We start from the raw sequence: 17,432 nt of genomic DNA, 5'->3' as shown, positions 1-17,432 counted from the left end.
ATGTAGAAGGATGGGGCACAGGAATGGGAGGAAATAAACCAACCAGCCATGTGAGACTTCAGGTAAGAGGCCACAGGCCACTTCCCCAATTGGGCCTGGGAAAGCAGGGGAAGATTTAGGGGTACCCAGCCTTCGAGGTAGCCAAGGCATTTTAAAAATAAGCTAATGCACACGTGTGTGTGTGTGTGTGTGTGTGTGTGTGTGTGTGTGTGTGTGTTTCATTCATGAAACCAAAGATAGCTCCTGGGTGGGTACATGGGTATGATCCACCAGGAGCCAAAACAATGTAACAAAAACACAGCTACGCTGAAAACATTTCCAAAAGCAGGAGAAAACTCCTTGTTCTAGATTGGTTTCTGTAACTGTGACAAAACAATGAGCAAAAATCAACATGGGGAAGAAAGGTATATTCGGATTGCACATGCCAATCACAGTTAGTCACTGAGGGAAGCCAGAGTAGCACTTGAAGCAGGAACCATGGGGGAACACTGCCCCACAGGCTTGCTGTCCATGGCTTGGTAGGCCGGCCTTCCTTCCTTCCTTCCTTCTTTGTTTTTTGATGTGGGATCACAATGGCTGTCCTGGAACTCACCTTGTAGTCCAAGCAGGACTCAAATTCACCAAGATCTTCCTACCTCCACCTCCTGAGAGATGAGATCAAAGGCCACAGGCCTGGCTGCTAAGCTTGCTTTTTTATACAACCTAGGAGCATTTCCTCGGGGATGGCACCATTCACAGTGAGTGGGGCTCTCCTACACCAATCATGAATAAAGAAAAGGCCTCATAAAGTTCCCTACAGACCAGTCTCATGGAGGCATCTTTGTAGTTGAGGCTTCCTCTTCCCTCTCAGCGTCAAGTTGACAAACAGCCTGTAATTCCAGCCCCAGGGAACTTGACACCCTCTTGTGTGCGCTCTCTCTCTCTCTCTCTCTCTCTCTCTCTCTCTCTCTCTCTCTCTCTCTCTCTCTTTCTCTCTCACATACACACACACACACGTAAAAATAAATCTGGTTTTTAAGGAAATGAATGGGTGTATACCAGTGGATTAGAGTCTATATTCTTCTCTCTGTGACACACTGTTCTATACACACACCGATAACCTGAACTACAGTTTACAGCAGATTCATTCTGAGACTCAGGGCTCCTGCAGCCATGCATGGTGAATGGTCATGTTTTTGTTATGATTTGGGAGAGAGTGGGAATGAGAGTGTAACACTGAGTTGAACTGTCCTTCGGGCAAGAGTCATAATAACATAGTTGCTGTGGCATGGTGGGGTCTGAAGTGGATTTTCAGTGAAACAGAGACAAAGAAGCTGTCTTCTTATAATTTGTAGGTGTTTTTTTTTTCTCTCTTTTCTTTTTTTCGGAGCTGGGGACCGAACCCAGGGCCTTGCGCTTGCTAGGCAAGTGCTCTAACCCCTTGTAGTGAAAGACCCCCGGAGCGGGGAGACCCTCACTCAAGTCTCGGGATGATGCGACCCCCCAAGAACTCACGTGAGACCGTCCTTGCTGTAATAAACATGAGGTTTATTGATAGGAACCAGTGCACTGGGGTCGAGACTCATATCCCACACAGGGGCAGTGGAGTTCGACCCTGAAAGGCTGGGAGAAACCACAACCCGAGGGGGCAGGGATGGTGTCATTGGAAAGTGTCGAGAATACCAGTGAAAAATCACAAGGAGGAACTTCCTGTTTCTCAAGATTGTTTACTTTATGGTCCATCAGTTCCTGGGAGAAGCTTCCTGTTTCTCAAGATTATTCTCTAAGATTTTAATCTAACTTTATGGTCAGCTAGTACAGGTAGAGGGCAGGGTCTGGAATTTGAGATATTTGGGGCTTTTTTAAACTTCTGACTTCTTAGCTGCATTTTTTATTCTTTCATTAGTTTATTTTTATAAGTTAATTAAGTGTGTGTGTGTATGTGTGTGTGTGTGCATCAGTGTGCTACAACAATTTTGGTGGAGGTCAAAGGAAATATACAGGGGTCAGTTCTCTCCTCCCACTCTTCGTGTTTCAAGGATTGAACTCGAGTCCTTGAGCTGGGTTGGGTAAGTGCCTTTACCTGCCAAGCAATTTTGCTGGTCATGGGCATTATGTTGTACCTATAACCCTATGGGGATGAGGGAGTGGGTAGAGTGTGGTGATTTAGATAAGAGTAGCCCAACGTTCAAATATTTGAATGGCTCTTCATAGCTGGCTGCCACACTTCCTGCTATGATGATAATGGACTAAGGTGTGAAAGGGTTAAAAAGTCCCCATATAAAAGCTCTCTATTTTAAGAATTGCCTTGGTGATGGTGTCTCTTCACAGCAACCTAACACTGACAAAAATAGTCTGTGTTCTATCACCAGGTCACTTTTCCCAGCCCCTCTCTAGAAGATTCTAGGCAGGTGCTGTACCCTCACTCCTCACCGGGATTCTGTGAAGGGACTCTGATTCTACTGCTGAATCAAGCTCCTATAGCTTCAAAATTGAAGTTTTAGCTTTTATAATGCAATGTAATATAGGACTTCAATGTTTAAAAAACATTGCATGGTGGACATTATTATTAAAAACAGCAGGACACGGTGGCCCATGCCCTTAATCCCAGCACTTGGGAGGCAGAGGCAGGTAGGTCTAAGACTTCCATGCTACCCTGGATATACAGGGAGTTCCAGGGCAGCCAGGGCTACACAGAGAAACTCTGTCTTGCGCACCTGGGGTGGGGGAAACGGACAGAACAGGGACGCGGACTGATGGGGTGCGGACAGGACACGACCATCACCACTACCACCCAAAAAATGTATCTACAATTGTTTTTCGTGGCATTTTACAAATGGAAAACAAAACAGAAACAAAAAAAAAGCAACTCAGGAGAACAAGCTCCCAAAAAGCTATTTCTAGGGACCTAACTACCTAACTATAGTTAAAACAGCCTGGAGTATAACCAAACGTTAGCATTCTGGGAAATGTAGTCCCAGAATGTCTTCTGGGGAAGAGCACCAGAGCTAGGCGCTTCCACTGAGGCATTCTGGGAATAGGCATTCCCGCTCCCGCAGCTGCCAAAGTCGCTTCCATTTCCTCAAGCCAAGGCGGCCTGGTGGCACTTTAAGTGAAGTGAGAACCTGGATTATTCTGTGGCCCTGTGCGCTTGTCCTCCCGGTGTGTCTCCTCGGGGACGGATCTGCGCCGGGGAGAAGTGGGCGACGGTGGAAGCGGCGGCGGAGGCGGCGGCCGGTCCTTTCTAGCTGGGCTCTGCCTGAGGTGGCGCTGCTCGGGATTCCTGGACCCATCTCAGCTGCTTGTGGAGCCCCAGAAGAGTCTAGCTTCCCATGAGAGCCTGGCAGAGGAGCTGTAATTAGAGATGTCCAGTGTCCTGAAGCCTTAAATGGTATGCAACTCTGGTTTTGATGTAATTTTTGTATTTATTTACTTTCTTACTTACTTTCTTTCGTACTTACTTACTTACTGTCTCAGTAAGTTGGGGAGGAAAGGATTTATTCAGCTCACACTTCCACACTGCTGTTCATCACCAAAGGAAGTCAGGACTGGAACTCAAGCAAGACAGGAAGCAGGAGCTGATGCAGAGGCCATGGAGGATGTTACTTACTGGCTTGCTTTCCCTGGCTTGCTCAGGTTTTTGTTTTTTTGTTTTTTTGTTTTTTTTGTTTTTTTTTTTTTTGTTTTGTTTATTTGTTTGTTTTTTGTTTTTTTTGTTTTTGGGTTCTTTTTTTCGGAGCTGGGGACCGAACCCAGGGCCTTGCGCTTCCTAACCAAGGGCTCTACCACTGAGCTAAATCCCCAACCCCTGCCTTTTTTTTTTTTTTTTTTTTTTTTTTTTTATAGAACCCAAGACTACAGCCCAGGGATGGCACCACCCACAATGGGCTGGGTCCTCCCCCCTTGCTATCTAAGTGAGAAAATGCCTTACAGCTGGAAATCGTGGAGGCATTTCCTCAACAGAGGCTCCTTTCTCTGTGATAACTACAGCTTGTGTCAAGTTGACATGCAAAACCAGTCAGTACAATTGACCCCTTGTCACTTTGTGTGTCCAGTTGACACACAAATACATCACTATTAAGCCTCAACCCTTACTTTCTTATTCATCTGCAAGATCTAAATGACTTTAAGAGTCCCACAGTCTTTACAAATTCTTACATATTAAAATTTCAATCCGGGTTGGTGATTTAGCTCAGTGGTAGAGCACTTGCCTAGCAAGCGCAAGGCCCTGGGTTCGGTCCCCAGCTCCGAAAAAAAGAAAAAAGAAAAAAAAATTCAATCCTTTTAAATTTCTTTTAAAATTCAAAATCTTTTTACAATTCAAAGTCTCTAAACTGTGGGATCCACTAAAATACTTTATTCCTTCAAGAGGGAAAAATATCAGGACACTGTCATGATCAAAAGTGAAATCAACCTCTTAACTGTCCAATGTCTGGGATCCACTCACAATCTTCTGAGCTCCCAAGAGCTTGGGTCACTTTTCCAGCTCTTCCCTTTATAGCACACACTTTGTCTTCTAGGCTCCAGCTGTCTGTTCTCCACTGCTGCTGCTGTTCTTGGTGGTCATCTCATGGTACTGGCATCTCCAAAACACTGCTGTCTTCCGCTGCAACTAGGCTTCACCAATCGCCTCTCACAGGCTCTCTTCATGGTGCCAGGCCTCAGCTCCTTTGCATGACCCCTTCAGTCCTGGGCCATCAGTTGCAGCTGAGGGTGCACCTTCACCAATGGCCTCTCCTGGCCTCTCACAGTGCCCAGCCTCAGCTGCATTTCATGACCCCTTCATGCCTTCAAAACCAGTACCACCTGGGTGACTCTTACACACTACCAAGTCCAGCTACAGCACGAGATACAACCTTGGCTTTCTCTGGAACACAGGCTCTTTGTGCTCTCAGAAAACACTTCCCAGAAGATTTCACCTCAATGATGCTAGTCTCTTCTTTTTTTTTTGTGGTTCTTTTTTTCGGAGCTGGGGACCGAACCCAGGGCCTTGCGCTTCCTAGGCAAGCGCTCTACCACTGAGCTAAATCCCCAGCCCCGATGCTAGTCTCTTCTTAATCACCACTAATTCCTTAGCTCCAGCTGACCAGCATCAATAGTCCCAGTAATGCAAGGTTTCACTTTAGTAGTTCTGGTATCTTGTTAATCACAGCTGATTCTTCAGCCCCAGCTAACCAAAACCACAGAATCTTCACAATCAAAACAGCAACAGCCCTGATAAGAGTCTTTGATCTTCCCTCTGAAATTTCACAACCCAGGCCTCCATCTTCTGCGCTATTCTCAACATTACCTTCCAAGCTCCTACAGAGCATCCCACAGAGCTCTCAACATCCCGATGGCTCTTCTAGCCCAAAGTCCCAAAGTCCTTCCACAGTCCTCCCCAAAACATGGCCACGTTTTCACAGGAATATCCCATACCTGGTACCAATTTGTCTCAGTCAGGGTTTCTATTCCTGCACGAACATCATGACCAAGAAGCAGGTTGGGGAGGAAAGGGTTTATTCAGCTTACACTTCCACACTGCTGTTCATCACCAAAGGAAGTCAGGACTGGAAGTCAGACAGGGCGGGAAGCAGGAGCTGATGAAAAGGCCATTGAGGGATGTTACTTACTGGCTTGCTTGCTCAGCTTGCTCTCTTATCCCAAGACTACCAGCACGGGATAGCACCACCCACAGTGGGTTGGGTCCTCCCACTTTGATCACTAGTTAGAAATGCCTTACAGCTGGATCTCATGAAGACATTTCCTCAACTGAGGCTCCTTTCTCTGTGATAACTCTAGCTTGTGTTAAGTTGACACACAAAACCAGCCAGTACACTTATTTACTTACTTAATAACTTGCTTAGAGATGTAGACATGCCACAGCTTATATACCGAGATCAGAAGACGACTTTTAGAAGCCCAGTCTCTCCTTCCACTGTGTGGGGTCCAGAGACTAGAACTCAGCAGATCAGTTTCAGTGACAGTTACCTTTACCTGCTGAGCAATCTCCCAGGGCCAAACTCCCCTTACCTCACAGCTTTAGGTTTTTATTAGTTGTTATCTTTATGAGCATGGGAGAAGAGACTTTGTAGAGGCTATTTCAAGTAAACAATGTTATTAAAACTTTTACGTGAGACACAGGGGGATAATTTCACTCCCATGTTTGGAAACGATAATACGTAAGATAGCTGTCACATTGACAGACCTTTCTGAGAGTGGTGGTCAGTCATGACACAGCAATCATCAGAGTTCGGGCTTCTTTTTTTTTTTTTTTTTTCTTTTTTTCTTTTCTTTTTTTCGGAGCTGGGGACCGAACCCAGGGCCTTGCGCTTGCTAGGCAAGCGCTCTACCACTGAGCTAAATCCCCAACCCCAGAGTTCGGGCTTCTTAAACATTTGTTTTTCTGGAAAACCTATCACCACAGGCAGCCTTGTGAAGGTAGGGGCGCCCCACATCTCTGAAGCTCCTCCTGGAAACAGAGAATGTGGCTTTCCTAACCCTTTGCTGTGAGTGAGGTGAGGCACCCGTGGTCCGGTACCCCGGTGCCTTACACTAGCGATCAGCAGGAAGTAGGTAGGAAAGCCAGCTCAGCCGCACAGCACTTGGGGCTGATGGAGAAGCTGAGGAAGCCATGTGGACCGACTGTCCTAGCAATGTGCTCACAAAGCCCTTCCTCCCCCAGCTTGCTTCCCAGAGCCCTGCCTGAAAGAGAAGAGAACGATGACCAAGTTACAGGTAAGTCGGGCTGCTTCCCAGTTCCCCACGAGGCTAGGATTGGAAACAGGACCCCTGCATGCTGGGTAAGTGCTCTGCAGCTGAGCCTCTCTGAACTGCATGGAGTAAGAGGGGAATTGGTGAGAAGAGAGGTCTGGAGGAGGAGGGATGAGAGGGGACAGTGGGGACATGTGCTCAACGTGCACTGTGCATGGGAAAGTGTAAAAGGAAGAAAAAAAAGAATTAGAGAAGTGGACTGGGCATCATAGGTGTAGGAGGAGCTGGGCATCATGGGTATAGGAGTAGCCGGGCATTGCCAGCTGTCTCCAGTACAAAGTCAGCACATTACCCCTGACAGTGGTTGACGCTAATTCTGAAATCCATGACTTTACAGTTAATGTCCTGGACCTAGAGACCCAGCTGTGGAAATGACATCAAGTTCCTTGCACAGCATTTTCTCTCTTTGTCCCTTAGCACCCCCCCTGTAGCCATGGACAGGTGAATAGGTGTGCTGGCTGGTGATGTGTGTCAAGTTGACACCAACTAGAGTCGGAAGGGAAGCAGGAGCCTCAGTTGAGGAAATGCCTCCTTAGGATCCAGCTGTAAGGCCTTGTCTCAATTAGTGGTCAGTGTGGGAGGGCCCAGCCCACTGCAGGTGGGGCCATCCCTGGGCTGATGGTCCTGGGTTCTATAAGAAAGCAGGCTGAGCAACCCATGATGAGCAAGCCAGTGAGTAGCACCTCCCCGTGATCTCTGCATCAGCTCTTCCCTCCAGGGCCCAGGCCTGTCTCAGTAACCATTCTGACTTCCTTCAGTAATAAACAGGAATATGGAAGTGTGAGCCTAATAAACCCTTTTCTCCCCAACTTGCCCTTTTGGCCATGGTGATTTGTCCCAGCAATAGAAGCCATAACTAGGACAATAGATGCTGTGTGAACAGACGCTCGGGTCCTAGTGGCACTGGATATGAATCTGTGGTGTCATGTGTTTGCTGTCACAGGAGGCAGTGACGTTCAGGGACGTGGCCGTGGTCTTCAGTAAGGAGGAGATGGGGCTGCTGGACGCTGCCCAGAGGAAGCTGTACCACGATGTGATGCTGGAGAACCTCAGGAACCTCCTGGCAGTGGGTGAGGATGGGGCCCTGTGTCCTTGGCGATGTCAGAAGTTCACATCCCGTGTGTGTGTGTTGCTCTCCACTGCTCTCCTTTCAGGTTTACTTAGTTTGTATTTCATGTCTATTTGAGTGTTTGTCTGCATGTGTGTCTGTGCCACACTCACTCGTGATGTCGTGATGCCCACAGAGGCCAGAAGATCCAGGCTGTAACCCCTGGATCTGGAGTTACAGATGGTTGTGAGCCCACCCTGGGTCCTCTGCAAAAGCACCCAGTGCTCTGTATGGCGAGCCACCTCTCCGGCCTCCACTTTATTCTTTAAAACTGCATTTTGTACATAGATGTTGTGCTTTAAATACTATTTTTTTTAACATTTCTTGTGTGTGTGTGTGTGTGTGTATGTGTGTGTGTGTGTGTGTGTGCGTGCGTGTGTGTATGTGCACTTGCGTATTTATGTTTGTCTTAGTCAATGCCATGACCGTAAAGGAAAGCATTTAGTGGTGCTTGTTTGCCGTTTCCGAGGTTTACTCCACTGTTATCACGGCGGGGAGCGTAGCAGCGTTCAGGCAGACGTGGTAGCAGAGAATTCTACATCCAGATATGTAGGCAGCATCAAGGGAGAGATACTGGGCCTGGCTAGAGTCCTCAAAACTATAAAGCCCACACCGCACAGTCTTCCTCCAACAAGGCCACACCTTCTGATACCTTCGAGACTTGCTACTTCCTAACACATGAGGCTGTGGCGGCCATACCTATTCTGTCCACCATATTCCGTCCCTGGCCCCCATGGACTTGTACCCATAGCAGAATGCACAATGCACTCAGTCCAACCACAAAAGTCCCCAGAGCCTACCACAGTCTCAACAATGATTTCACAGTTCAAAGTTCAGTGTCTCCTGAGTCTCATACGATCTCTTCACTGTAACCCCCTATAAAATCTAAATCAAAGAGCAGATCACAGAATCCCACACACAGGGGCACAGGCTCTCCCAGTGTAGAAGGGGGGGAGCACAGTGAGGAGACACTGAACCAAAGCAAGAAGAGAAACCAGGAGAGCAAACTCCAGACTCTGCACCTCTGTCCGATGTCACAGCGCCCGCAGCTCTCCAGCTCCTTTCAGCGCCGTTGACTGCAGCACACTTCCTCTCTCGGGCTGGCTCCACTCCCTGTTAGTAGCTCTCCTCGACAGGCATCCCACGTCTGTCGCACTTCTGACTTACTGGGGTCTCCAAGGCAATCTTCACCTTCCCAGCTTTACGAAATGGCCTCTCTGGGCCTCCATGCAGGGACACCCTGAACACATGCTTGGCCTTGGAGGCTTTCCTTAGTTTCAGGGATTTTCCACAACTCCTTTCTTATGTGCTTGACCCAGACAAGTAAATACAGTCCCTCAACCCCCAGGACTGCTTCTGGTCCTGTGTCGGGTGCTTCCTCCTCCCCACAACTGAAGAATCCCATTGTATCGCTCCCTGTCTCAGACTGTTGGGCACCCGTTTCACTCTGTAGAATCAGGTTGTTGGTAAGTTATTGTTTTGTGGAATAGTCTTGCTATGTAGACCAGTCTTGGCCAGAAACTTGTGATCCTCCTGCCTCAGCTTCCCAAGCACGAGTATTACAGGTTTATTTAGTCCACTGGGCCTGACTGGAAATCCATCTTCCTAGTCCCTCACACTCCAGCTCTACTGATCTCCTTCCCCACACCCCCTGCTTTCATGTTGAGGTTTGGTCTTGCTGCCTACTGCAGTGTGGGCCCCCAAGAGCTGGAGTCTTCACTTAGACCCCAGTGGCCCAGCTCCCGAGTTATCTCTGTTTGATAAATAAAGATGCCAACAGCCAATAGCTGAGCAGGAAAGACATAGGTGGGGTTTAAGATGCTCAGGCATGGGCTGGAGAGATGGCTCAGTGGTTAAGAGCACTGACTGCTCTTCCAGAGGTGCTGAGTTCAATTCCCAGCAACCACATGGTGGCTCACAACCATCTGTAATGGGATCCAATGCCCTCTTCTGGTGTGTCTGAAGATGACAGCTACAGTGTACTCATATATAATAAATAAATCTTAAAAAAAAAAAAGATGCTCAGGCTTGGGGCTGGGAAGACAACGATGAGGGGGAAGAGAAGGTGAAGGATGAAGGAGAAGCAGCCATGGGTTAGGTGAGCTCAAGAGAACATGGCCCTGGGGGCTGGCCAACTGGACTTAAGAGCAGTCCAGATGAAACACAGTAAGTAATAACTCAGGGTTGTTGATAGGAAAGTAGGACCTAATAACATAAAGGGTTACTATGCCCAGCTCTTGTGCTTTACAAGGCTTATTGTAAATATAAAGGTTCTGTGTCTTTTTTTTTTTTTTAAAGATTTATTTTGTTTATTTTATGTACAGCATTCTGCCTGCATATGTGACTGCAGGCCAGAAGAGGGCACCAGATCTCATTACAGATGGTTGTGAGCCACCATGTGGTTGCTGGGATTTGAACTCAGGACCTCTGGAAGAGCAGTCAGTGCTCTTTTTCTATTTTTCGGAGCTGGGGACCGAACCCAGGGCCTTGCGCTTGCTAGGCAAGCGCTCTACCACTGAGCTAAATCCCCAACCCCGCAGTCAGTGCTCTTAACCGCTGAGCCATCTCTCCAGCCCAGGTTCTGTGTCTTTTATCCGAGAACTAAATAGCCAAGGCAGGGTAGAAACCCTGGGTCAGTATTAAATAATTTCTACAACGGTTTTGGTCTTTGTGTCTCAGCTATTGTCGCTTACTTCTCTCTGCTCAGAATGCTCTTCCCTGTCGGAGTGCAGTGACCTCCTCCCCCTTAACACCCCCCCTCATCTGTCTTCTCAGCAGTCCTCACAGGCCCTTCTCTGAGAGGCAGCGTTACACGCGCCTCCCGCTCACTCTCCCTATTCCGCACTTGCCTCTGCTGGTGTCTAAGCACCACCACACCTGGTACCACAGAGTTAGATTTAGTTGTGGTGACGTACACCAAAATCGGAATGGTTGCACATTTTAGGCAACAGCTCCATGAAGCCTGTGCCCGTTGTGCAGCTGCAGTAGCATCTTTCCCTGTCGCTCACAAGAGCATCCCTCTCCCAACCTGTAGCCCCATCCCTCTGCTTCCTTTTCTCTCTCACACTAACCATGCCAGCCGGATGTGTTGTACAAGCCGCTGAGCTAACTGCATCCCGGGAACAGGGATCTTCTAAGGCACCTGTTTCTGTTTTCAGCTTCAGCAGTTGTCCCGTTCATCGTAGCTGTTTCCTGTCCTTATAGTTTGGTCTTGGTTTATCTTCTTGTTTCTTTGGTGTACCTCTCAAGTAGTGTTATAAGCTTTGTTATTCTGTCAGGACGTCTGTGTTAGGTTGGCAGCTGAGGTCTGCCCTTTTTTTTTTTTTTTTTTTTTTTTGGTTCTTTTTTTTTTGGAGCTGGGGACCGAACCCAGGGCCTTGCGCTTGCTAGGCAAGCGCTCGCTCTACCACTGAGCTAAATCCCCAACCCCCGAGGTCTGCCTTCTTTATTGAGCCCCTTCCCCTGCTCCTTTGTGAGTCTGGCCTTCTTGGGTTGGAAAACAGGCATTTAAAGAAACCCATTCCGGGGTTGGGGATTTAGCTCAGTGGTAGAGCGCTTGCTAAGGCCCTGGGTTTGGTCCTCAGCTCCTGGGGAAAAAAAAAAAAAGAAACCCATTCGCTCCTGCCCTTCTAGGCTGCCTCCCCCTCCCCGCAGCCACCCTTCCCACTCCCTCCCGCCTCCAGAAAAATCCCTTCCCCAATCAGTGTAGCTGTAGCTCTCTCCTCATAGTTTCCAAGCACGCTTGTGAGATGAAGTTATTCCAGTCCCCTCCTACTTGTGTTCTCTGAAACACAGTAACTTCCTCAAACTGGACATCATCATTTGGGCCTTTGCTGTTTATCTCTTCCTCAGCCTCCAAAGCTCCCCACGCCTTCCCATTACACTCTCATAATTTGGATGAGTCAGGTTCGGACCAGGCAGGTCTGGTTTTCTCTGCTCCCGACAGTCTCATGGTCAGTTGTGGCTGGTTCTTGAATGTGCGTCCTGTTTGTTCTAGATCTTTCTTCCTCAGAACCCTTGTATGTTCATCTTGGATGCTGGTCTCCAGTTAATGTTTCCAGGGAGAAATAACGTCCCCGTCCTTGCTGATATCACCTTCTATTCTCTGTTCTTTCAGGAGGCCAGAGTCCAAATAAGATGAAGACCGTTGATGCAACAGGAATAAGGTGCCTTTTACTGGGGCAGCTTCTGTACTGGGAAATAACAGGCCACGATGCCAACAAACTGGCCAGAGCTCCGGAAGCTGTAGTCAACACTCAAGGAAAGGGTTCTCACTTCCTGGAGCAAGGCCACTCCTCCTGCCACAGGGAAGCAGAGGAGCCTCCCCGGGCTTCTGAGGATGACAGTTCTCTCGACAGTCTGACACGTGACCATTCCAGCACTACTGAAAATCAGGAATTTCTGTCTGGGAGAGCCCAGGGGTCTTGGTGTAAAACACATCTTAGGAAAAGACAGAACCATCAGAAACACTGTCTGCAGACTCTGATGAAAAACAAGCCAGAGCTGTTGACTCAGCATTCCCCTGTACAAAGAACACAGGAGGACAGCAGGCATAGCTCTAGCGTCCCCATTCAACAAAGTGTTCATCCAGGAAGAAAGCGCTACTGGTGTCATGAGTGTGGCAAGGGTTTCAGTCAGAGCTCAGCTCTCCAGACTCACCGGAGAGTGCACACGGGGGAGAAGCCCTGCAGGGACAACAGCTGTAGGAAAAGCTTCAGTCGTAGCTCTGGTCTTAGCATCCACCGCCAAGTACACACTGGAGAGAGACCTTACCGGTGTAAAGTGTGTGGGAAGGGTTTCTTGCGGTGGTCACACCTCCAGGCCCACGAGAGAATTCACACAGGAGAGAAGCCATATAAGTGTGGAGAGTGCGGTAAACGCTTCAGCTGTATTTCAAACCTTCACACCCACCAGAGATTCCACAGCAAGGAGAAACCATACAAGTGTGACAAGTGTGGGAAGTGCTTCAGCTTGAACTTCAACCTTCACATTCATCAGCGGGTCCACACAGGAGAGAAACCATATAAATGTGAAGAGTGTGGGAAGTGTTTCAGCTTGAGCTTCAACCTCCACAGCCATCAGCGGGTCCACACAGGAGAGAAGCCATATAAATGTGAAGAGTGTGGGAAGTGTTTCAGTTCAGCCTCAAGTTTCCAAAGACACCGGCAGATCCATATAAAAGAGAAGACACTTCATCGCGATGTGTGTGGAAAGGGCAGCAGCCGGGACTCGAATCTTCAGACTCACCAGAGAGTGCACATACAGGAGAAGCCCTATCGGTGCAACAGCTGTGGGAAGAGCTTCCGCTGTAGCATGGATCTCAACATCCACCGCCGAGTACATACTGGAGAGAAACCTTACAAGTGTGAGGTGTGTGGGAAGGGCTTCAATTATTTGTCACACCTCCAGGCCCACGAAAAAATTCATGCAGATCAGAAGCCATATAAGTGTGAATACTGTGGCAGACGCTTCAGCTATAGTTCAAACCTTCACACCCACCAGAGAGTTCACACGGGAGAGAAACCCTATAAATGTGAGGAGTGTGGGAAAAGCTTCAGTCTAGCGTCTAGTCTACAGGCTCATCAAAGAGTCCAAACTGGCAAGAAGCCATTCAAATGCAATGCATGCCAAAAGCGATTCAGTCAGGCCTGGAACCTCCAGGCCCACCAGAGAGTGCACACTGGGGAGAAGCCCTACAAGTGTGACACGTGTGGGAAAGCCTTCGGCCAGAGGTCCAGTCTTCAAATCCATCAGAGAATTCACACTGGGGAGAAGCCATTCAAATGTGAGGAGTGTGGGAAGGAGTTCAGCTTGAATTCAGGGCTTACTGCTCACCGGAGGGTCCACACGGGAGAGAAGCCCTATGAATGCACAGAGTGTGGGAAAGGCTTCAGTCTTGCCTCAAGTCTACGAACTCATCAGCGAATTCACACCGGCGAGAAACCCTTCCAATGCAATGAGTGCCAGAAGAGGTTCAGTCAGGTCTCACACCTCCAGTCCCACCAGAGGGTTCACACAGGGGAGAAGCCTTACAAATGTGACACCTGTGGGAAGGCCTTTAGTCAAAAGTCTGGTCTCCAAGTCCATCGGAGAATTCACACTGGGGAGAAGCCGTTCAAGTGTGAGGAGTGTGGGAAGGAATTCATCTGGAGCTCAGGGCTTAGTGCTCACCGGAGGGTCCACACAGGAGAAAAAACCCTGCACGGTTAGCAGTGTGGGAAGGGCTTCAGTCAGACCTCACACTTCCGATTAACAGTCTGATCCAATGTAAACACAGCAGGATCATTATATCAAGGCTGTTACAAAATAATTGAAAACAAAGTGTAAGGTAGCTAGTATACAATGAGAAAAAGCAGTATGACACATGGTGAAATTATACAATTAGTCAGATAGCATCCTGGTAGGAAATGACACATATAGATTTATATTTAACAATTTTGCATCCCCTGTATCCCCTGGATATAGAATTAAAAGCTCAATCAGATGCAATCAGGAACTGTGTCTTCAGTATCTTCTTTTGATGGGGTCTGTAGCTCGGGTGGGGAGTCTCCAGATGATGATGGCTGAAGTGGTCTACTCCTGAATAAACATCCAGTCTCTTTTATTGTCCAATTAGTAGGTCTTTATCTTGCTAGAGGCTTGAGATTTTAATGGGGAACTTATTTTTTTGTTCTATAACATATGATAAGGGGATGCGTGTAGCATGAATTAGTTAAACTGCTCTCTGTGTCCAACAGGTTGCACGCACACCTGCCCAACAGCTCTCTGGATTCAAAAATGAAAGACATGTGCACGAGCTGGCATCTTTATTTACCAATCAGAATCAACTGAGGTGCAGTCCCTCGGTGTCTTACCTGCAGTTTTGGGGACTGAAATTAACACAACACACGCAGCATTAAGCCAAACCCACTTCCAGGATGAGTAATTATCTTATTTTCTTTCTTTTTTTTTCTTTTTTTTCTCTTTTTCGGAGCTGGGGACCGAACCCAGGGCCTTGCGTTTGCTAGGCAAGCGCTCTACCACTGAGCTAAATCCCCAACCCCATGATCTTATTTTCTAATTGAGAGGTCTGTCTTTTAAGGTCTAATGAGTTTGTTTCATAATAGCGTGCCCCTGTGAACTGTAGGGAATGTCAGGAGTATGAGAAAAAGTCAAACACCAATTTTCTAAAAAAGCTCTTCAGCTTCAAACAAGGGTATTGTCTGATTTTTAAAAGCCCTTGGTCTATCCAAGATTATAAAATAATGAAACATACTGTATCATGTCCTTGAAAGTTTTCCCAGGTTAGGCAAAGGTATAAATAACAATGAGAATTAAGTGTCCATTTGTACAGGAATAAAGGCTAACTTTCCAAAAGACAGGGCATGTGTAACATCTGTCTGTTTTAAGTCACAAGGATACAGGCTCGTGTGAGGGGTTAACTCCCAGGAAAAGCTACAGCTCTGTAGGGATGCAGGAACAATTTAACTGAGTGCTGTAAGATTTTTGCAAAGTTAGGGTTGGGGATTTAGCTCAGTGGTAGAGCGCTTGCCTAGCAAGCGCAAGGCCCTGGGTTCGGTCCCCAGCTCCGGAAAAAAAGGAAGAAAAAAAGATTTTTTGCAAAGTTGCCTTTGTAGGAAAAGCAACAACTTTTTTTTTTATCAAGGAATTAATTTAATCTTTACCTTCATGCGTAGGACCAGAAAGCATAGAATGAACTTGAACATGTCCAATAGAGAAAAGGCAATTTCTAAATGAAGGCGAGACTTGTAATTCTGAAAGTTGGGGCTAGAATCATGAAATAGCTATAAAATACTGGAGCAGGTTTTACAAGGGCTCATCTTTAGTATTTAAGACAGTAACTATTGTCATTAGCTCTGCTTATTATGCAAAGGTTTCTTTTTTTTTTTTTTTTTTTTTTTGGTTCTTTTTTTCAGAGCTGGGGACCGAACCCAGGGCCTTGCACTTCCTAGGTAAGCACTCTACCACTGAGCTAAATCCCCAGCCCCTATGCAAAGGTTTCTTGTGTGAGGAAAAGTTAAGATCTTTAGTGGTTGATCTCTCCCTCCCTCTCTTCCTCCTTCCCTCCCTCCCTATATCTGTCTCGTTTCTTTCCTTCTTTCTGTCCATCATGTCTGTCACTATATCTGCCCACTGGCTTGCCTTCCTTCCTTCCTTCCTTCTTTCCTTTCTTCTTTCCTTCCTTCCTTCCTTTCCTCCATTTTTTCTTTTGGTTATTTGGGCCCAAATCTTGTTGATGTTTACTATAGCAAAGAACAGTTGTTAAAGCCATTGATTATTTTTCTCTGCTTCAATTTTATCAATTTCTGCTTTGAATTTTTGTTTAATTCTTTTTTGCTGTCTACTGAATTTGGGTTTGGATTGTTCTTGTTATTCAAAACTCCTGGATTACATTTTGAAGTCATTTACTTATGCTCTTTCTGGTTTTTAAATCTACATATTTAGAGCTTTAGATTTCCCTTCTAGGATTGCTATTAATGTGTCTCTTGGGATTTGTATTAGAGTTGTATTTAAATCTAATTCCAGCAGGGCAAACAATTTTGATTTCTTGATTTTTTTAAAATCATCCATCATTAGTAATATGTTCTTTAGTTTTCATGAGATGGTTTAATTACTAGAGATTTGTTTGTTGTTGATTTTAAGTTTTATAATACTGTGATCAGAGAAGATACCTGGAGATATTTTAAATTTTGGAAATTGAAAGGTTGCAAAAGTTCATGCCTGACCTGTTGCCAAGTGTCTCTCCCTGTGTTATTTTTTTTGTCGAGTTGTTTCTTCAAACCATTCCCCAATACCCATTTCATATAACCCTTTCTTTCTTTTGTTTTGTTTTTTGGTTTTTTTTTTTTTTTGGTTCTTTTTTTCGGAGCTGGGGACCAAACCCAGGGCCTTGCGCTTCCTAGGTAAGTGCTCTACCACTGAGCTAAATCCCCAACCCCCATATAACCCTTTCATTCCCCTCTTTTTTTTCAGACATCTTAGATAACTCTTTTTGAGCCAAGTTCATATATATATCCATCCACAGTAAAAATTTATCTTTAGTTAGGCTCTGGCTATTTTAAGGTGATCATGAGAAGTCACAAGCAATTTCAATGAAGAGGAATAAACATTATTTAGATCCTGAGCGAAACTGTAGTAATGGAGTCCCCTCACAAGGTTCCCATAATGGATCCATATCCTCTTTGTTATTTTCCATACTCACGGAGAAGCAGCCTAAAGACTCCCCCTGTTGCTGAGCTTGGTGTGCAGCAGCAGCAGATCCAATAGACCCCTTCTGTTCCTTTTTACGTTTTTCAGGGGGCTTTGTGGAATCCCTTATACTTAAATGCTGCATTGTAGACCAGCAGTTGTATTTATGATATTTTGTTAATTTCTTTTCTGAGTCAGAGTCCTCCTCTGATGTTGATTATTCTTCTTCTCTATCCTCTCCCGAGCTCTTTTCTCAGACTTTTCTGAAGAGGAATAAACATTGCTTTTAGATCCTGATCCCCTCACAAGGAGGTGAATCTAATGTCTCCTGAGCACCTATGGCTTTTTTGTCATCTGCCAATGCCTTTCTAAGCACATTCCAAATAGCAAATGCTCTAAGGGG

General features: G+C 46.5%; 1 protein-coding gene across 4 annotated transcripts; it reads left to right on the top strand.

The window, feature by feature from the left end:
- The first annotated feature begins 3,007 nt into the window (after positions 1 to 3,007).
- Zfp111 (zinc finger protein 111) lies at positions 3,008 to 14,336 on the top strand. Of its 4 annotated transcripts, none has more exons than XM_087602900.1 (4): positions 3,008 to 3,370; positions 6,644 to 6,761; positions 7,676 to 7,802; positions 11,958 to 14,336. In XM_087602900.1, the coding sequence occupies exons 3-4, from the start codon at positions 7,724 to 7,726 to the stop codon at positions 14,048 to 14,050; spliced, it is 2,172 nt and encodes a 723-aa protein (XP_087459026.1). In that variant the 5' UTR covers positions 3,008 to 3,370; positions 6,644 to 6,761; positions 7,676 to 7,723; the 3' UTR covers positions 14,051 to 14,336.
- Positions 14,337 to 17,432: the final 3,096 nt, after the last annotated feature.

Source organism: Rattus norvegicus, chromosome 1, assembly GCF_021556685.1.
Source record: "Rattus norvegicus strain SHRSP/BbbUtx chromosome 1, alternate assembly SHRSP_T2T, whole genome shotgun sequence".
NCBI classification, from domain to species: domain Eukaryota; kingdom Metazoa; phylum Chordata; class Mammalia; order Rodentia; family Muridae; genus Rattus; species Rattus norvegicus.
This window is presented reverse-complemented; position numbering and strand designations above follow the sequence as displayed.

Excerpts from the sequence above, each read along its gene's own strand:
- Zfp111 (XM_087602803.1), top strand. The coding sequence starts at position 7,658 with ATGTGTTTGCTGTCACAGGAGGCAGTGACGTTCAGGGACGTGGCCGTG. Across the intron at positions 7,803-11,957 it reads CAGGAACCTCCTGGCAGTGG|GAGGCCAGAGTCCAAATAAG; the intron begins GTGAGGATGGGG and ends CTGTTCTTTCAG.